This window comes from Oncorhynchus clarkii, chromosome 17 (genome assembly GCF_045791955.1).
Source record: "Oncorhynchus clarkii lewisi isolate Uvic-CL-2024 chromosome 17, UVic_Ocla_1.0, whole genome shotgun sequence".
NCBI lineage: Eukaryota > Metazoa > Chordata > Actinopteri > Salmoniformes > Salmonidae > Oncorhynchus > Oncorhynchus clarkii.
In genome coordinates this window covers 35,679,410-35,701,278 of record NC_092163.1, presented here as the reverse complement: position 1 = coordinate 35,701,278, position 21,869 = coordinate 35,679,410, and the positions used below count along the sequence as shown (strand labels likewise).

Here is a 21,869-nt window from a genome sequence, read left to right as displayed (position 1 = left end):
AAGCACAGGTGAGTACAGCAGCACACACCATCCTCACACTATCTATCAAACAATATATCATCAACGGGGCTGCCATGGAGACAATAACTTCAAATTCCTCAACGTACACATCTCAGAGAAGCCAACCACACGGACACCATAGTGAAGACCTTAGGATGCCAAAGAAATTTGGCCTGTCCCCGATGGCCCTCAATGTTCTACAGGAGCACCATTGAGAGCATACTGTCGGGCTGCATCACAGCCTGGTACGGCAACTCTGCCGAGGACCTCAAGGCTCTTCAGAGGGTGATATGTGAAGCCGAACGCACCATTGGGTGCACACTGCCTGCCCTACAGGACACCTACAACACCATGTGTCGCAGGAATGCCAAGAATATCATCAGGGACACCAGCCACCCGAGCCAAGACCTGTCCTCCCCGCTTCAATCACTCAGATGTGGGCAGTGCAGGAGCATCATGGCAAAAAATTGAAAGACTGGCCAATAGCTTCTACCCTCAGACCATCGGGCTGCTGAATAGCCACCACTAGTCAGCTACCTGCTCCCCCTCCCCCTATGAACCCCCCACCTTACTATGGATGTTCTTTCTCCTGCTGCTCCCACTATGGACACCCCCCCGAACAGACTTTTACTCTGCCCCATCCCAACGACACTCAGCACTTTTTGATGTTTTATTTTTTTTATTGAAATGTTTGTTTTTGCCGCTCAATGGTCATCCCCCCCCCCCACCCCCACCCCCTCAACAGTCTTTACTCTGCCTCCACACCAATGGACATGTATTTATTAATCACTCCCATCGTTGTTGTTATGAAAATAGTGCTATTTCTATTTCACTTTGTCCTGCTTGTTGGAGCTCGAAGCCTTAGATTTTCACTGTACTTCACCTACAACCCTGTATATGTGACTTAAGCACTTTGAATCAGTCTCTATCTGTCACATTGTCTGTGACCGGACAGACTCTTCTGGATGTCAGTTTTGAGCACAAATATTCCCAGATGTTCTCAGTATACCAATGACCTTTGTACTATTACATTTGACACAGTTGGTATATTTGGGTGCAGAAATGCCAACAGTCCATCTCATTGTGTGTGTCATGCTACGCTACTCTGTTCTGTTACAGCTTGGTAAAGGAGCCGTGTCCCATGCGTTCACAGAGAAGAGCTGTAGGAAGAAACGACCATGCGAAGTGTGTAGACAGACCATCAACATCCCTGGGGCTTTCTGTAAGGGTGAGTACCGAGTGTAACACAATTCGTACACACACACAACCAACTCTCACACGGTCTCTTTTGTCTCATTGCAGAGTGCAAGACAGCCGTTCATAAAAAATGTGACGCCAAGGTAGGTCTTGAACCATCTATAAAATAAAAATTGCTTGTCTAGAGTAAATCTTTTTTTGTGTGGTCCACAAGGTTCACCATAGAAACCTCTAAAATGTTAATATTTTGAAGGGATTCTAGCCTGGTCCTAGATCTGTTTGCGCTGTCTCGCCATCTACTATGGTTATTATCACCATAGAAATTGGCAAGGACTAGACAAACCTAGGACGAGGCTAGCATGGTCTAGATGTATCTATAAGAGGGAAGCTGTTGTTTTACTACTGGCTATGTTTTTGAAGGATGCCAAGAAATTGTATTACCTCTTGGCATGCTTCGTGAGCAAAGGGCATGTTGTGATACAGTACATGCCAAGTGGCCCAAAATGACATTGGATTATGGGCTGAGGTTGCCAACAGTTCCTTCCGATTTACAGACTTCGTACACACACACACACACACACACACACACACACACACACACACAGCACTTAGAACTAAAATATCAGAGTGAGGCAGTGGTGAGTTGTTGACTGATTGGGTGGTCAGACAGTCAACACAAGCGTTCAGGTTCACTTGCAGCAGTCGGGTTAGAGAGGACAAGAAAACATAGGAAGGACAAGTTACTGCTGGCTTCCGCTCTTTAATGAGACAACTTTATTGCCTGTCTCTCTTTGGCTTAGTAGTAGCTCACTAGGGGGGCTGGTTGGGATTACCAGGTAGTCCAATGCCAGAAAGGACGGTAAGATTTCTGACCACATGGGATTTGAAAGTTACACTCCGCATGATGACATTATCACACATACCTGGGCGACTTCCTGTTTACAGAAATCATCAACAGGATTGTATTAATTTGGCAAACGGGAGACAATGGACTTAAACAGGGAGTACTACAGGAACTTGTCCAGTAAGAAATTTAGTTTTCCGCCCTGAATAAAATTGGGAATTCAGATCGGCCAAGACTGCCACTATTGGCTTTTTCCCAGTGTGGGCAAGCCTCAAGCTGCGAGGAGGAGCACAAAGTGGGATGAGCATTAGTGTACGCAGGAAGTTGCCCTGCTTTGTATGATGTAATATTGTGGACCTTATTGTGGACCTTTTAACCACTTACTCTAACCATAACACTACCCTGAAATTGCCACCTAGCAACACCACCATGGCTTGGTATGACATTGAGGGACAAGAAGCACACTAAGCAGCAAGGTGACCATGCTAGAGAGAACAGGTGTGTGTCCGTCCCTCATCGTCTTGTCCCGGGTCCCCAGCTTATGCCACATTGTTTTGAATTTGTATTTGTATTTGACATGCTACCACATACCACCACATTTCACTCTCTCTCTGTCACACGCACACAGACCGGCACACGCACTCAAACATAATGGTGTGCCGCTCCCCGCACACAATTGTGTGCCTCTTCAAGCACGCACACACACACACTCAAAATATAATGGCGTGTGACTCCACACCAGCTGTTGTGTCTAACTCACCATGCATTAAAAGAGGATTATATATTTTGGTACTCCTCCTCTGTGGTATTATAGTAACGGTAGCATGACCAAAAACAACAGCGGCTTGTGACACGGAGAGGAGTGGAGCGCGCATCACGGTGAGTAATGATCAATATGAAAAGGACACTAAGTAGGTAAATATAGAAATAACAGGCGTTCTCGGGGAGCGATTGAAGGCCAGCGCAAATAAGTGTGTGGCAGCTGGAGACAGAGGGTGTGAGAGAGAGAGAGAATGATTTGACAGCTCCAATCTGGGAGTATACATAAATACATGAGGGACACGAGACAAGGCTACAAATGTTGTTTAAAAGCTTCACAGCACGCAATCTCTCTGCTCCTCTCTCTTTCACTCTCTCTCCTCTCTCACCATTGCTCTCTGTACCTGTCAATAAACATTTTTTTTTTTTTATAGGCATGACTGAATGTAGTGGTACCCTACCTATGGGAGACACAGTTATTATGATCATGCTAGTTAAATCATTATTTATTTGTATTTTTACTTCCACTGGTCCTGGGGCCAGTGGTAAGGTAAATGGCATCATGAACTTTACCAAGTACCAGGGAATTTTAGCCAAAAACCTGGTTGCCTCTGTCAGGAGGCTGAGGGAATCTTCCAGCAAGACAGTAACCCCAAAATTAACAAAGAAATGTCTCCGGACATGAACCCCATTGAAAACCTGTGGTTTGAATTGAAGAGGCACAGATGATGGATATCAAGGATCTGGAAAGATTGTATAAGGAAATGGTGTAATTTTGCTGTTTTAAAGTTAACTTCCCCAAATTCTACACATTTTGCCATTGGGCTGAGAGAAAAATTGCAGTTTAAAAGCAAAATTCCTTCAATTATACACACCATTGGGGTTGAGAAAATGTACAGTTTTAAAGCTAATTTCCTTCAATTGTTTTTATGAAATCTGACTGACTCAAACATAAAATCATTGGGGGTGATTATTCTCAAGGATGATCTTATTTCAAAATATTTTGCCCCACTATCTTTTATACATACTTTATATCTGGTTTAAGTTTGCACCAAGAATGTTTTACCATCCCGAAGATTATTAATGTTGTGTTGGCCACGATTTAGCAGCTAAATGCATATAGCAAAAAAGACTCATCTTTATCAAGGGATCCAATAATTCCAGACCCCACTGTAGATATTAAACAGTGTTGGGCTCAGATTGCTGCCCTGAGTGACCCCCTCGCCACTGTGTGAAAAGAAAAAAACATTTGAACACAACATTTATTTTCAGTGTTATGATTTAATAACCTCACAGGTTCTTCCTCCAATTCCACTTTGGATGAGTTTGAGGAAGAGTCCGTTATGCTGGATGGAATTGAATGCCTTTTTGAAGTCAATAAAGCAGGCAAATATTTTACCCTTTGTGGACTGATAAACATATTTTTTAATAAGGGTATAGATGTTGTCAGGTGTTTGTTTTGGTAAGAAGCCAATTTGACATGCACTTAAAACACTTTTTTGTGAGGAAGGTCTGTATTCTCATATTTATTATGCTGCAGAAAACCTTCCCTAGATTACTGGTCTTGCAGATACTGCAATAATTATTAGGGTAGAATTGGTCTACTTTTCAATATGTGTGTTATGCCTTTATTCTATATTTCTGGAATGTATCCTCCATTCAACACTGGGTTGAAGAGCTTGAGCATGGCTTCCTGCAGCTTTTCTTCATCTTATTGCAGATGGTGTCTGGCCCACAGGCTTTACCACACTTTGGTTTTCTCTTTCAGCTCTGTTATTGTGATGGGTATGTCTAATGGGTTTTGTTGGTCTTTTAATTGTTTCATTTTTTTTAAATTGATCAACTAATTTGATCTGAGTCTCGTTACATTTCGGCCATTCTGGATTTTCATATCGGTTTCAAAGTAGTTTTTCCAGATGTTGCCATTTCGAATGGGGATGTTTTTCTGATGTGAGGCATTAAGCTCTCCCCTAAGTTCTCTCTCTCTCTCTCGGGCTCTCTCTCATCAACTCTGCCTCTTCATCTCTCCCTCCCTCTATCAGTGTCTCGTCCCAGGCCAGTGAAGAGAGCGTCAGAAACCAGAGCCCTTTGACTCTGGACTGGTGCCCAGGGTGTGTCTGTGTGTGGGTGTACTGTCACAGCTGGACTGTGTGTGTGTGTGTGAGAGGGAGGTAGAAAAGTACTGTATCGCGTGTGTTGCAGTCAGAGAGAGAGGGATAGAGAGAAAGCGGGACTGTATCACCATCTCTCTACAGAGAGGCTTGTCGGTGACAGAGGTTGAAGAGAAAGAGCGAGGGGGAACTGAAGCGCCTTGCTGAAAGGTAAAACTATTTCAGTGGTTCATTCATGCTATAGAGTAGTCTGGAGTTTATAGTGGACACTGAAGGGAAAGATTATACTCTGAGTCTTCCCCTCTCGGTGTTTGTTGTTGATAGAGCAATAGATTGATATTGAACCCTTAGCTATTCAATATGAAGGCTGGCAGACATGACTAGAAGAGAGTATGGACTATTGAGTATATAGATTGAGCATTGCTGTACATCACACAGCAAAACTGGGAACGGGAGAAAGCGCTAGGGAAGCGCACCTCAGATGTGTGTGTGGAAGGTTCTGTTTGAGAGGACACAGAAGAACAGAATGGCTGGGAAACAGTCAGCTGCCCTAACATCTGTGAACCAACTGCTTCTGGTCATGCGAGCTACAGATTATCATGATGCACACACTTTGTCAGCTGTTCAAATAATGCACTGCTCTGTTGACAAATGAATTGAGGTAGAGATTACAGTGATATGTTACTCTATTATGTGATAATGGATGGATGGATTTTTTTTGGGGGGGGGTTATAGAAGAGTCAAAAACATCACCTAGTTTTGGAGTTGGTTCCATTTTTCATACTTAAGTACTTTGTGCACTATGAATTTGGATTTCACCGTGCAATGACCTGCTTTCTACATGTATTATACAATATATTTTGATGTATTATTTAAGAAAAATACCAGGGCGACATATAAGTAGTAGCAGAGTGTCTTGGTTGGGGTGAGATTCGCTCATGTGGAATACTGTACCTTGGGCAGCATGTCAAAGACACGGACGTGAGTGGATGTTATCGCGACCACTACAAGCGACACATCCTGTCCCTTGATTGCAAGCTCGAAGTGTATTTAAGGTTATATCGATTACGAGACAGAAATAGTTCTGTCAATACAGATACAGCTCTCTAGTGCTCGAGCTCAATAGCAGAGGAGGTGAAGTGGATTGGTTTCATTTGAAAGGACAAATGTCACGGTGTTGAGCTTATTTGTAACAGTGCAGAGTCGTCACCGTCACAGAATTGTCACTGTCGTCTCTGCCACCGTTCCAGCTCCAGCCGCTGTGTGTACGCCTTGGGGTGTACACTGTGGTGGATGCTGCATGCACCATAGTGGGTTAATGGCTTAAGCTCTCTACCCGCTGAGTACGGAAGCAATAAAGGCAGAATGCGTGCATGCGCCACGCGCGCACAAGTATGTGTGTTATATATTTACCTAGTGTTTTTTTTAATTTCCTGTGAAGCTGAGCTGGAAGATACAGACAACAATAGCTATCTAATGTTACAGGGATGGTAGGGTTTTTATTTTCTGTGCTGTGGCCATGTCAGTGCCTCTGGTAGCACTGAGGATTATGGGGTTTTGTAGGGTTTCATTAATTTCCATGAATCCTGCATAGTAGCTTTTTTTGCCTGTGAAGTTGACTACGCGAGTTATGGGAATATCCAGAAGCATAAAAGGGTTAAAGAGCGGCACGTTTGTGTGCAACGGACATGACATAGCACGGTCTGCACACTTTGTCATAGCCGTTACGAGAAAGGCAAGTGGAGATCGGAGTTGACGGATGAACAAACAAACAAATGACCCGATGAGCGCTCAGAGCGGGAATCTAAAATGAGGAGGTCTATCAAAATAGCTTGCGAAATCTGTCTGCTCTCGATGGTTGGACGGACATTATCAGCTGTTGATCCCCCCCCCCCCCCCCCCCCCCCCCAGTGCTCACTCCCTGTCTCGCTCTTTCTCTCTCCCCCTCTCATTTTCTCTCTCATTATTTCTCTCTGGCTAGACCCCGAGGTCTCCCCTCTACTTTTACCCAATCTTGCTCTCTTGCCTTCTCCCCCAAGCTTTCTCTCCCTCCCATCTCTGTGTGCCCAGTTCCCTCTCCAATCTCTCTCCTCCCCCATGCCTCTTAATACCCCCCGACCTCTTGTGCATTATCTTAATCTCTGTCTTTTGTCATCTCCTTATAGTAGTGTTTATTTGGGGAAAGGGTTGTGGGGGTAGGGGTACATGCCGGGCAAGACTGTGGTTAGTCTAAATTTTACTGTAGCCCCTGTACATAAGATCCTACGGGACAGGCAGACAGACAGACAGACAGAAGGAGATTAATACTTACTTAGCTCCTAAATCTAGCCTGTGTTCTTGATGAAATGTTGGCGTTGTCTGAAACCAAAGTCTCTTTAACTCGTTAAGACATTGGTTAGAGAAGTGAAGATGCTTGAGAGGGTTACCAAGTGTCATTTTTCTGAACTGCTGTCATAAAGAATATTCTCAGGGTTTTGGCTGGTTACTCACATCTTCCTCCTCTCTCTTCCCTCTCTCGTTTTACCTTGGCAGCTGGAAGTTGTGTCAGTTCTGTCTTGGATGACAGTCAGAGTGTAACCTCTGACTCAAACTGTAAGAATTACAGTGCCTTGCGAAAGTATTCGGCCCCCTTGCACTTTGCGACCTTATGCCACATTTCAGGCTTCAAACATATTGATATAAAACTGTATTTTTTTGTGAAGAATCAACAACAAGTGGGACACAATCATGAAGTGGAACGACATTTATTGGATATTTCAAACTTTTTTAACAAATCAAAAACTGAAAAATTGGGCGTGCAAAATTATTCAGCCCCCTTAAGTTAATACTTTGTAGCGCCACCTTTTGCTGCGATTACAGCTGTAAGTCGCTTGGGGTATGTCTCTATCAGTTTTTCACATCGAGAGACTGACATTTTTTCCCATTCCTCCTTGCAAAACAGCTCGAGCTCAGTGAGGTTGGATGGAGAGCATTTGTGAACAGCAGTTTTCAGTTCTTTCCACAGATTCTCGATTGGATTCAGGTCTGGACTTTGACTTGGCCATTCTAACACCTGGATATGTTTATTTTTGAACCATTCCATTGTAGATTTTGCTTTATGTTTTGGATCATTGTCTTGTTGGAAGACAAATCTCCGTCCCAGTCTCAGGTCTTTTGCAGACTCCATCAGGTTTTCTTCCAGAATGGTCCTGTATTTGGCTCCATCCATCTTCCCATCAATTTTAACCATCTTCCCTGTCCCTGCTGAAGAAAAGCAGGCCCAAACCATGATGCTGCCAACACCATGTTTGACAGTGGGGATGGTGTGTTCAGGGTGATGAGCTGTGTTGCTTTTACGCCAAACATAACGTTTTGCATTGTTGCCAAAAAGTTCAATTTTGGTTTCATCTGACCAGAGCACCTTCTTCCACATGTTTGGTGTGTCTCCCAGGTGGCTTGTGGCAAACTTTAAACTACACTTTTTATGGATATCTTTAAGAAATGGCTTTCTTCTTGCCACTCTTCCATAAAGGCCAGATTTGTGCAATATACGACTGATTGTTGTCCTATGGACAGAGTCTCCCACCTCAGCTGTAGATCTCTGCAGTTCATCCAGAGTGATCATGGGCCTCTTGGCTGCATCTCTGATCAGTCTTCTCCTTGTATGAGCTGAAAGTTTAGAGGGACGGCCAGGTCTTGGTAGATTTGCAGTGGTCTGATACTCCTTCCATTTCAATATTATCGCTTGCACAGTGCTCCTTGGGATGTTTAAAGCTTGGGAAATCTTTTTGTATCCAAATCCGGCTTTAAACTTCTTCACAACAGTATCTCGGACCTGCCTGGTGTGTTCCTTGTTCTTCATGATGCTCTCTGCGCTTTTAACGGACCTCTGAGACTATCACAGTGCAGGTGCATTTATACGGAGACTTGATTACACACAGGTGGATTGTATTTATCATCATTAGTCATTTAGGTCAACATTGGATCATTCAGAGATCCTCACTGAACTTCTGGAGAGAGTTTGCTGCACTGAAAGTAAAGGGGCTGAATAATTTTGCACGCCCAATTTTTCAGTTTTTGATTTGTTAAAAAAGTTTGAAATATCCAATAAATGTCGTTCCACTTCATGATTGTGTCCCACTTGTTGTTGATTCTTCACAAAAAAAGACAGTTTTATATCTTTATGTTTGAAGCCTGAAATGTGGCAAAAGGTCGCAAAGTTCAAGGGGGCCGAATACTTTCGCAAGGCACTAGTTTTCTCCCACTGAATTCCCAACCACTTTCTTGATTTTGCCCTTCACCCTCCTGCTACTGAGAGACCTGATCCAAAAAAAGCACCACATAAAGTCACAGCCAATGACCATTATGAAAAACCCAATAGTCCATTTACAAAAAAAAAAGGGTCACTCAAATGTGACAGTGGAAATTCCTCCCTGACAGCCAAGGCATCTGGATCTGGGGGTAACAGTTCCTCTAGAGCTCAGGAAGGCAGTAGCAATTAGCCATCCCCTACATCTAGTTAGTTTGAAGCTTGGTGTCAATTCGAGCAACATGGCATTATCCTGAAAATGTCAGCGGTCTTACAGTGCATTCGGAAAGTATTCAGACCCCTTCACTTTTTCACGTTACAGCCTTACATACGGACCACACTGCTCGCGTTGGAAAAGAAATGTACACATGCATGTTATTCAATCATTGCACCCACACTGCTCGCGCACGTCAACGAGAGTCTGCGTAGCCAGGCACTAAAATAGAACTTGGTTCTATTTGTGACGCTCGACACGCTGTAAGTCCTGCCTCTCCCATCTCCTCATTGGTTTTTAGGAGCATATACCCACGTGGGTGATTGAAATGATGACACCTCAACTGTGGGGCTCTATAGGCTAGGATATTGAGATGAGTGAGCAACACTTTGCTCTCATACAGTTACACACACATGTGCACGGGTTTGCTTCACGCTGTTCACAGCGTGGTAGCCAGGGCACCAGGGCCTGGCGCTTCATCACTCTTAGTTGTTGTGGAAATTTACCCACTATGCTGTTTACTTTCTCCATCTACTTCGTACTGTATCTTTGAGTCTACCTCAAAGAACACCGAACATATGTTTTGTGATAACTGCACTGTGATTGAAATTTTGTGGGGGATTCTAATTTTTACTTAATTGTTAAGATTCTCATTTTTTAAAATATATTTTAACGTTCACACCCCTAATCTCTACCATCACTTTTATAATGGCATCTTGGCGCATGGTTAGTTAATGTCTCTCAGTAGAACACATAGAAATGTAAATGATGAAATATGTTTTTTAATCTCTCGTTTTATATTACATTTCCATTTATCTCATATTGTTTCATTTCTCTCTTATATCCTGTTCGACACACCCTCTTCCCCACACACCCTCTCTTCCCTTTTTTTTCCTCTCGTCTTTGACTTTCTCACTTTCCCGACCTCTCTCTATCGCTCTCATCTTCCGTTCATCTCTGTTTCTCTCTTTTCATCCTGGAGAAGTGGAGTGGGTGAAGGTCTGTGGCTAGGGCTGTTAGGGTCTAATGATGGTGTTCGAAAGAGATGCAGCGGCTCCCTCAGCCCAGCAGTAAACAATCAGGCACAGTCCTCTCTCTCTGGCTGCCGTTTTATGATCCCATAACCTATTGTGTATTTTTCTTTGCGTTATTTTGTACATAATGTTACTACCACCAAGTCTTATGACCGAAAAGAGCTTCTAGATATTAGGACAGAGATTACTCACCCCATACTGGAGGAATAATTTTTCTTCAACTAGTCGTATGGGAAGGATTTACTTCAGACGCCCGACAAGGCCCTCATCCCCATAATTCGCAGGAGAAAGAGACTGAGGTATCGTGGACGAAGATCTGGGTGCCTTGTTAGGATCCGTCGCCGGGAGGGTAATCTACTTTTACCATCAGTCCTATTCGCCAACGTACAATCAACCGATAACAAAATAGACGGACTATGATCACAAACAAAAACTAAAGCAGGAAGCACCAGTGACTCGGTCAGTAAGAAAGTGGTCAGATGAAGCAGATGCTAAGCTACAGGACTGTTTTGCTAGCACAGACTGCAATATGTTCCGGGATTCTTCTGATGACATTGAGGAGTACACCACATCAGTCACTGGCTTCATCAATAAGTGCATCGATGAAGTCGTCCCCACAGTGACCGTATGTACAGTTGAAGTCGGAGGTTTACATACACCTTAGCCTAATACATTTAAACTCAGTTTTTCACAATTTCTGACATTTAATCCTAGTAAAAATTCCCTGTCTTAGGTCAGTTAGGTTCCCCACTTCATTTTAAGAATGTAAGAATAATAGTAGATAACATTATTTATTTCAGCTTTTAATTCTTTCATCACATTCCCAGTGGGTCAGAAGTTTACATACACTCAATTAGTATTTGGTAGCATTGCCTTTAAATTGTTTAACTTGGGTCAAACATTTTGGGTAGCCCTCCACAATCTTCCCACAATAAGTTGGGTGAATTTTGGCCCGTTCCTCCTGACAGAACTGGTGTAACGGAGTCTGGTTTGTAAGCCTCCTTGCTCGCACACGCTTTTTCAGTTCTGCCCACAACTTTTCTATGGGATTGAGGTCAGGGCTTTGTGATGGCCACTCCAATACCTTGACTTTGTTGTCCTTAAGCCATTTTGCCACAACTTTGGAAGTATGCTTGGGGTCATTGTCCATTTGGAAGACCCATTTGTGACCAAGCTTTAACTTCCTGACTGATGTCTTAAGATGTTGCTTCTATATATCCACATAATTTCCCTGCCTCATGATGCCATCTATTTTGAAGTGCACCAGTCCCTCCTGCAGCAAAGCACCCCCACAACATGATGCTGCCACCCCCGTGCTTCACGGTTGGGATGGTATTCTTCGGCTTGCAAGCCTCCCCGTTTTTCCTCCAAACATAACGATGGTTATTATGGCCAAACAGTTATATTTTTGTTTCATCAGACCAGAGGACATTTCTCCAAAAAAGTATGATTTTTGTCCTCATGTGCAGTTGCAAACCGTAGTCTGGCTTTATTATGGTAGTTTTGGAGCAGTGGCTTCTTTCTTGCTGAGTGGCCTTTCAGGTTATGGCGATATAGGACTCGTTTTACTGTGGATATAGATTTTTGTACCTGTTTCCTCCAGCATCTTCGCTATGTTCTTTGCTGCTGTTCTGGGATTGATTTGCACTTTTCACACCAAAGTGCATTCATCTCTTGGAGACAGAACGAGTCTCCTTCCTGAGCGGTATGACGGCTGCGTGGTCCCATGGTGTTTATACTTGAGTACTATTGTTTTTACAGATGAACATGGTACATTCAGGCGTTTTGAAAATTGTTCCCAAGGAGGAACCAGACTTGTGGAGGTCTACACTTTTTTTTCTGATGTCTTGGCTGATTTCTTTTGATTTTCCCATGATGTCAAGTAAAGAGGCACTGAGTTTGAAGGTAGGCCTTGAAATACATTCACAGGTACACCTCCAATTGACTCAAATGATTAGCTTCATTAGCTTCTTTAAGCCATGACATTTTCTGGAATTTTCCAATCCGTTTAAAGGCACAGTCAACTTAGCATATGTAATATTCTGACCCACTGGAATAGTGATTATAGTGACATATAAGTGAAATCATCTGTAAACAATTGTTTGAAAAATTACCTGTCATGCACAAAGTACAGTGGGCTCTAAAATTACTGGCACCCCTGACTGGCAATGCACAAACAATACTTAAAAATATATAAACAATATAATTATGGAGATGTGAAAAATACCTTACTTTATTAATGTTTAAATGGAACCCAACAAAATAATGTTTAATTAAAAATCAATGTCCTCCATATCAAGGTTTCACAATTAATGGCATCCTTAAATATTATTGTAAATAACATCTACCAAATTTGAACCAGGAATTAAATTCCACTTAAGTTTATCTAAGTGTTAAGAAACTATATTGAGCCATTACATCACTTCCTTTTCCACTAGGGTATAAAAATGGGGTAACACGAATGCAATATCCCTTTGTCATCCAACACCATGAACAAAAGAAAAGAACTGACAATTCAGAAGGGACAGATGGTCGTAACCCTTCATAAATCTGGTAATGGCTACAGGAAGATCCACAAACGATTACACTGTCAGGGCAAATATAAATAAATTCAAAAGATATGGAACAGTTGAAAACCTCATGGGTAGAGGACGCAAATGCATTTTGCCCCCAGGATAGGGAGGAGGATGGTGAGAAGCAACAAAATCCACAAGAATCACTGTGAAAGAATTCCAGGCCTTGGTGGCGTCTTAGGGTCACCAGGTTTAAAAAAGCACCATCAGACGCCACCTCCACAACCACAGGCTCTTTGGAAGGGTTGCCAAAAAAAAGCCCTTAATGACCCCAAGACACAGACTCAAGCGCTTGGAGTTTGCCAAACGTAATTTAAATTATGATTGGAAGAAGGTGCTCTGGTCAGATGAGACCAAAATTTAACGATACAGCATCGGCATGTTTGGCGTCGAAACAGATGCATACAAGGACAGGCACCTCATACTCACGGTGAAATATGGTGGTGGGTCAGTGATGTGTTGGGGTTGATTTAATTCCAGAGGTCCAGGGGCACTGGTTAAGATTGATGGCGTAAAGAATTCCACCAAGTACCAGGCAATTTTGGCTGACAATCTGGTTGCCTCTGCCAGAAGGCTGGGACTTGGCCGTATGTGTACTTTCCAACAAGACAATGACCAAAAACATACCTCAAGATCCACACAGAAATGGTTCTGTGACAACAAAATCAATGTTCTGCCATGGCCATCTCAGTCGCTGGACCTAAATCCAATCAAAAACCTGTGGGCTGAGTTGAAGAGGGCAGTTGATAAGCGCAATCCCAAGAATGTGAAGGATCTTGAAAGGATCTGCATAGAGGAATGGTCCAAAATCCCACCAAATGTGTTCCTTAACCTTGTCAAACATTACAGGAAAAGACCATGCTGTTATCCTTGCCAGAGGTGGTGGCACCAAGTACTAAATGAGGAGTGCCTATAATTATGAAACTTGATTTTGGTGAAATGTATTTTGTATTAAATAATTGTATGATTTTGGCGGGATCCATTGAAACATGAAAAAAGTACAGTATTTCTCACATGTTGGTATTTTGAATGTATCTCTATAATTATATTGTTGTTTTTTTAAGTATTTGAGAATTGCCAGTAATTTTGGAGCCCACTGTAGATGTCCTAACCGACTTTCCAAAACTAACGTATGTTAACAAGATATTTGTGGAGTGGTTGAAAAAGTAGTTTTAATGACTCCAACCTAAGTGTATGTAAACTTCTGACTTCAACTGTACAAACCCCAACCTGAAGCCATGGATTACAGGCAACATCCACACTGAGCTAAAGGGTAGAGCTTCTGCTTTCAAGGAGTGGGACTCTAACCCAGAAGCTTATATGAAATCCTGCTATGCCCTCCGACGAACCATCAAACAGGCAAAGCGTCAATACTGGACTAAGATTGAATCGTACTACACCGGCTCCGACGCTTGTTGGATGTGGCAGGGCTTGCAAACTACTATATGACTACAAAGGGAAGCACAGCCGAGAGCTGCCCAGTGACACAAGCCTACCAGACGAGCTAAATTACTTCTATGCTCGGTTCGAGACAAGTAACACTGAAGCGTGCATGAGAGCATCAGCTGTTCCAGACGATTGTGTGATCACGCTCTCCGGTGCCGATGCGAGTAAGACCTTTAAACATCAAAATTAACAAGGCCTCAGGGCCAGACAGATTACCAAGACATGTACTCCTCGCATGCGCTGACCAACTGGCAAGTATCTTCACTCACATTTTCAACCTGTCCGAGTCTGTAACACCAACATGTTCCAAGCAGACCACCATAGTCCCTGTGCCCAAGAACAATAAGGTAGCACTCACACTCACATCTGTAGCCATGAAGTGCTTTGAAAGGCTGGTCATGGCTCACATTAACACCACTACCCTAGACCCACTCCAATACCACCCGAACAGATCCACAGATGATGCAATCTCTAATGCACTCCACACTGTCCTTTCACACCTGGACAAAAGGAACACCTATGTGAGAATGCCATTCATTGACTAGAGCTCAGCATTCAACACCATAGTGCCCTCAAAGCTCATCACTAACCTAAGGACCCTGGGACTAAACACCTCCCTCTGCAACTGGATGCTGGAATTCCTGACGGGAAGCCCCCAGGTGGTAAGGGTAGGTAACAACACATCCGCCACGCTGATCCTCAACACGGGGGCCCCTCAGGGGTGCGTGCTCAGTCCCCTCCTGTACTCCCTGTTCACTCATGAGTACATGGCCAGGCATGACTCCAACACCGTCATTAAGTTTGCCGATGACACAACAGTGGTAGGCCTGATCACCGACAATGACAGGACAGCCTATAGGGAGGAAGTCAGATCAAGACAAAGGATAAGATTGTGGACTACAGGAAAAGGAGGACCGAGCACGCCCCCATTCTCATCGACGAGGCTGTGGAGGAGCAGGTTGAGAGCTTTAAGTTCCTAGGTGTCCACATCATGCGGTACCTGAGCGCCAAGTCTAGGTCCAAGAGGGTTCTAAACAGCTTCTACCCCCAAGCCATAGACTCCTGAACTTCTTATCCAATGGCTACCCAGACTATTTGCATTGCCCCACCCCCTGTATTTTACGCTGTTGCTATGCTCTGTTTATTATCTATGCAAAGTCACTTTAATAACTCTACCTACATGTACATATTACCTCAGTTACCTCGACTAACCAGTGCCCTGCACATTGACTCTGGACCGGTACTCCCTGTATATAGCTTCACAATTTTTATTTTACAGCTGCTCTTTAAGTATTTGTTTTATTTCTTCTTTTTTTAGGTATTTTTTCTTAACTGCATTGTTGGTTAAGGGCTTGTATGTAAGCATTTCACTAAGGTCTACACCTGTTTTATTCGGTAGCATGTGACTAATAACATTTTAAATGTATTTTAAGTTTTGTGTATGCTTGTAATTATTAAGGACTGGGGAGTTTTTCAGTGTAAAAAAAATAAGAAACAGAATGGAGCTAAGCACAGGCAAAATCCTAGAGGAAAACGTGGTTGTCTGCTTTCCACCAGACACTGGGAGATGAATTCAGCTTTCAACAGGACAATAACCTAAAACACAAGTCCAAATCAACCTTGGAGTTGCTTACCAAGAAGATAGTGAATGTACCTGATGGCCGAGTTAGTTTGACTAAAATCTACTTGAAAGTCTATGGCAAGACCTGAAAGTGGTTGTCTAACAATGATCCAACAACCAATTTGACAACCAACCCGGGTGTGAAAAGCTCTTAGACTTACCCAGAAAGACTCACAGCTGTAATTGCCACCAAAGGTACTTCTACAAAGTATTAACTCAGGAATGTGAATACTTACGTAAATACATTTAATTTTCAATAAATGTGCAAAACATTAAAACATGTTTTCACTTTGCCCTTATGGGGTATTGTGTGTAGATGGGTGAGAAAAATCATCCATTTTGAATTCAGACTGTTGCACAACAAAATGTGAAAACGTCAAGGAGTAAGAATACTTTCTGAAGGCAGTGTATAATGGATAAAATATGTTTTCCCCTCATCATTCTACACACAATACCCCATAATGACAAAGCCAAAAATGGTTATTAAAAAGAAAAATCTGAAATATTACATTTACAAAAGTATTCAGACCTTTTACTCAGTACTTTGTTGAAGAACCTTTGGCAGCGATTACAGCCTCGAAGTCTTCTTGGGTATGACACTACCCACTTGGCACACCTGTATTTGGGGAGTTTTTCCCATTCTTCTCTGCAGATCTTCTCAAGTTCCCAAGTGGCACAGCAGTCTAAGCCACTGCATCTCAGTGCAAGATTCATCACTACAGTCCTTGGTTCGAATCCAGGCTGTATCACATCCGGCCGTGATTGGGAGTCCCATAGGGGGGCACACAATTGGCCCAGCGTTGTCAGAGTTTGGCTGGGGTAGGCCGTCATTGTAAATAAGAATGTGTTCTTAACTGACTTGCCTAGTTAAATAAAGATGAAATAAATAAAGAAATCCTCTGACAGGTTGGATGTGGAGTGACGCTGCACAGCTTTTTTCAGGTCTCTCCAGAGATGTTCGATCGGGATCAAGTCCAGACATTCATAGGCTTGTCCCAAAGGCACTCCTGCGTTGTCTTGGCTGTGTGCTTAGGGTCGTTGTCCTGTTGGAAGGTGAACCTTCGCCCCGGTCTGAGGTCCTGAGCACTCTGGAGCAGGTTTTCATCAAGGATCTCTCTGTACTTTGCTCTGTTCATCTTTCCCTCGATCCTGACAAGTCTCCCAGTCCCTGGCTCTGAAAAACATCCACACAGCATGATGCTGCTACCCATGCTTCCCTGTAGGGATGGTGCCAGGTTTCCTCCAGACATGACACTTGGCATTCAGGCCAAACAGTTCAATCTTGGTTTCATCAGAACAAAGAATGTTTCTTATGGTCTGAGAGTTTTTAGGTGCCGTTTTGGCAAACTCCAAGCGGGCTGTCCTGTGCCTTTTACTGAGGAGAGCCTTCTGTCTGGTCACTCTACGATACAGGCCTAATTGGTGGAGTGCTGCAGATATGGTTGTCCTTCTGGAAGGTTCTCCCATCTCCACATAGGAACTCTGGAGCTCTGTCAGAGTGACCATCAGGTTCTTGGTCACCTCCCTGACCAAGGCCCTTCTACCCCGATTGCTCAGTTTGGCCGGGCGGCCAGCTCTAGAAAGATACTTGGTGTTTCCAAACTTCTTCCAGTTAAGAATGATGGAGGCCACTGTGTTCTTGGGGACCGTCAATGCTGCAGAAATGTTTTGGTACCCTTCCCCAGATATGTGCCTTGACACAATCCTGTCTTGGAGCGCTATGGACAAATCACATTTTATTGGTCACAAACACATATTTAGCAGATGTTATTGGGGTGTAGCAAAATGCTTGTGTTCCTAGCTCCAATAGTGCATTAGTATCTAACAATTAACAACAATACATCTAAAATAAATATATAAATATTAGATTGTGCAATGTCGTAGTGGCATTGACTAAAATACAGTTGATTAGAATACAGTATATACATATGAGATGAGTAAAGCAGTATGTAAACAATATTTATACGTTGTTAAAGTGACTAGTGTTCCATTATTCAGTGATTCCAAGTCTAGGTATATAGCGCAGCAGCCTCTATTGTGCTGCCATATATTGCTACCCGGGTGGAAGGCCTTCCTGTGACATCCGGTGCTGTATGTGTCCTGGAGGGTAGGTAGTTTGCACCCGGTGATGCGTTGGGCAGACCGCACCACCCTCTGGAGAGCCCTGCAGTTGCAAGCTGTGCAGTTGCTGTGCCAGGCTGTGATACAGCCCTATAGTATAGGGTTGAAGTGCTCTGATGTGCACTGTCAACTGTGGGACCTTATATAGACAAGTTTGTGCCTTTCCAAATCATGATGTCTAATCAATTGAATTTACCACAGGTGGACTCCAAGTTGTAGAAACATCTCAAGGATGATCAAATTTCGAGTTTCATAGCAAAGGGTCTAAATACAAAGATGTCTAAACCTGTTTTCGCTTTGTCATTATGAGGTAATGTGTGTAGATTGATGAGGGAAAAAATACATGTAATTTATTTTAGAATAAGGCTGTAACGTAACAAAATGGGGGGAAAGTCAAGGTGTCTGAATACTTTCGAATGCACTGTATACATCTCTCTATATATATCTCCATATCCTCTATTGCGTTCTCTCTCTCTCTACCTTCCCCTCCATCTCTCTGTCCATCCCTCACTCCCTGTCCCCCCTCCCTGTTCATGTTTCTGGTCTTCTCTTTCCGATTCCGTTTAGTTTCATATCACCCCTCTTCACATTTTTCTCTGACATGTTTTCATTCCAGTCATCTGCATTGTGTCTAAAACTAAGATTAGAGTTATTTAGGCTGTTCTGGAGGCAAAAGGGAGTCCAGTACAATACCAGTGTACTGGTATTGTATGTGTGTGTGTGTGTCTGTATGGGACAGTGTGCATTTTGTGCTTGGTGCTTTTGTAAATGTATATTGGCTTGTGTTTTCTATCTTCACATTTGTTCATACGTATAAGGAATGAAGAGGAGGCCTTTGTGCATTCAGTAAACGCCTGTCTAATTGCCAGCTAGGGAGAGAGACGTAATCTGGTGTTTATTTTGGCCCAACTCTACCCCTGTACTCCCCCCTCCCTCCCTTTCTCAGATGAGGAGGGATGGTGTGGCAGTGTACCCTCTAGTTGTAACAATAAACAGATCGAATTGAAAAATGTTAATAGATTGTTAGTCATAAACAGGCTTAACAAGTGTGAAATACCAAACAGAATCAATTATGACATAAGGGCTGTAATTCTCTCCCATGTGTGCAGTGCGCACTTGCTCACTTACTGCGCCTCATTCATTGAACATCGATGACTACATACATTCTGTATTATCACAGGTTGTGAAGTATAGTATACGGCACATTTCAGTGTAGGACTACAAAGCAGTTTAGAAAGATTAATTTCTGCCTCTCTGGGACATGATGCAGTTTGTATATCCGTGCAGTGCATATATCTGTGTATGTGACAGTCTGGCGTCATGCCCCACTGGTCTGTCATGTGGAAGGCGAAATCTGTGATAGCATGACGGCAGCAGTATTTCCTGTCCAGCTATTGAGCGAGATCGAGAGAGAGAGAGAGAGACCCTTTTCACCAACCTTTTCTGAGTCGAGATTACTTTGAGTCAAAATCCAAGCCCGAGATTTACCACTCAGATTTAATTTTAAACACGACTTAAAAAACGTAAGCCTAGGCCTTAATACAGTGCCTTGCGAAAGTATTCGGCCCCCTTGAACTTTGCGACCTTTTGCCACATTTCAGGCTTCAAACATAAAGATATAAAACTGTATTTTTTTGTGAAGAATCAACAACAAGTGGGACACAATCATGTCACAGCATCATCGGACTGAGCTTGTTGTCATTGCAGGCAATCTCATCGCTGTGTGTTACAGGGATGACATCCTCCTCCCTCATTTGGTACCCGTCCTGCAGGCTCATCCTGATATGACCCTCCAGCATGACAATGCCACCACGCACAGAACGAGCAGTGTGGCTGATTTCCTGTAAGACAGGAATGTCAGTGTTCTGCCATGGCCAGTGAAGAGCACTGATTTCAATCCCATTGAGCACGTCTGGGACCTGTTGGATCGGAGGGTGAGGGCTAGGGACATTCCCCCCAGAAATGTCTGGGAACTTGCAGGTGCCTTGGTGGAAGAGTGGGGTAACATCTCACAGCAAGAACTGGCAAATCTGGTGCAGTCCATGTGGAGGAGATGCACTGCAGTACTTAATGCAGCTGGTGGCCACACCAGATACTGACTGTTACTTTAATTTTTTTATTTTTTATTTAACCTTTAACTAGGCAAGTCAGTTGAGAACAAATGTTTATTTACAATGACGGCCTACACCGGCCAAACTCAGACGACACTGGGCCAATTGTGCACCGCCCTATGGGACTCCCTATCACAGCCGGTTGTGATACAGTCTGGATTCGAATCAGGTTGTCTGTAGTGACGCATCTAGCTGAGATGCAGTGCCTTAGACCACTGCACCACTTGGGAGCTTTTGATTTTGACCCCCCCCTTTGTTCAGGGACAGATTATTAAATTTCTGTTCGTCACATGTCTGTGGAACTTTTTCAGTTTATGTCTGTCGTTTAATCTTATGTTCATACAAATATTTACACATGTTAAGTTTGCTGAAACTAAACGCAGCTGACAGTGAGAGGACGTTTCTTTTTTTTTTGCTGAGTTTATATGGGCGTTGGTTAAATTGTGATTTTAATGAATAAAACGAAGGCATATTTCTTTCCTGTGAGCGCAGAAAGGTTTTTAGCAGAGCGGTAGGAATGGACTCACTGCTCCATGAGCGGAATTTCCAACCACACCGCTCACATGCTCTGCACCCGACTGTTTCTCCACTCTCCCTCCTCTGAGAAAAAGGGGGCAGTCTTCCGGTTGATTTTTTAAAAGCTCAAGTCGTTTTGCATTATTTCTGCCTCGTGCACCAATTCATGTTGTTACTCCTACGACCAAAGAAAGTTAAATATTTCTCGATATAAAAAAAAAAAAAAGCTTATAAAAACACTTTGCTATACTCATTTATTGCAGTCGCAGTGCTGGTTGTGGCGTGAGTGGAAGTAGGGAGAACTCGCATTTTGTGGCTTATAAAAGTGTTGAACAAAGTGTTGACAGTGCCGAATAACTTAAACCTTAACTCATAACATAGCAGCTCTTTGCTGTATTCATTGAATCTCTCTCTAGTCATCGCGATCGACCGGTTGGTGACCACTGCTTTACAGACATAGAACACCACTACAGTAACGTGTCGATAGTGACATTTGATAACCTTCAGACAATTTTAATGCCGCCCGCGTCTGTACCCTTTCAGACAGCATAATTCTGCTACAGAATAGAAGGTTCTGTACTGTTTCCCTGATGACAATACATGTTGCTTATTGATGTGCTGTGTTGTGTTTATGGTAGTGATGGATGTTAGTCCCACTTCAGAAGCGGCATTCCTTTACAGACATGTAAAATGCTTGTCCACTGGCTCCAGAGAAGGTTTTGTGTACCCTTACGGTCAAACATGCCTTAACCAAGGCTCTTTCAAGGTGGCACATTCCACATGTCTGAAAAGGGTAAGAAAGAGTTCCAAAATTTAGCAGAAGCTGCTGAAAAAAATGTATCCTACAAATATTTAAATGTACATGTTTTACATTGAAAAGAAAAGAAAGGAAAACTGAAAGGCTGAATGGGAGACAAAACAAGCAACAAAAGAAGAAAATATGTTTGGAAAAATTAGCTAAAATTAGCTAACGGAGCAAAGAACAGAGAGATCCTTGATGAAAACCTGCTCCAGAGCGCTTAGGACCTCAGGCC

The 21,869-nt window shown here is 43.1% G+C and overlaps 1 protein-coding gene across 13 annotated transcripts in view; it reads left to right on the top strand.

Annotated features, from left to right (window-relative positions):
* LOC139370745 (tensin-2-like) overlaps nt 1-21,869 on the top strand; it is a 79,848-nt gene that overhangs the window by 13,600 nt on the left and 44,379 nt on the right. For 10 of the 13 annotated variants that reach the window (XR_011627175.1, XR_011627172.1, XR_011627174.1 and 7 more), the window contains exons 2-3: nt 1,120-1,228; nt 1,303-1,340. Coding sequence is in view for 7 of the 13 variants with exons in the window: in XM_071110421.1 (XP_070966522.1) it covers nt 1,120-1,228; nt 1,303-1,340 (147 nt within the window). In the remaining 6 variants the exon portion in view is untranslated. Of the gene's footprint in view, nt 1-1,119; nt 1,229-1,302; nt 1,341-2,855; nt 2,921-5,043; nt 5,122-21,869 lie in introns of those variants that run through there. The other 3 variants (XM_071110419.1, XM_071110425.1, XM_071110424.1) reach the window with 3 other exon arrangements.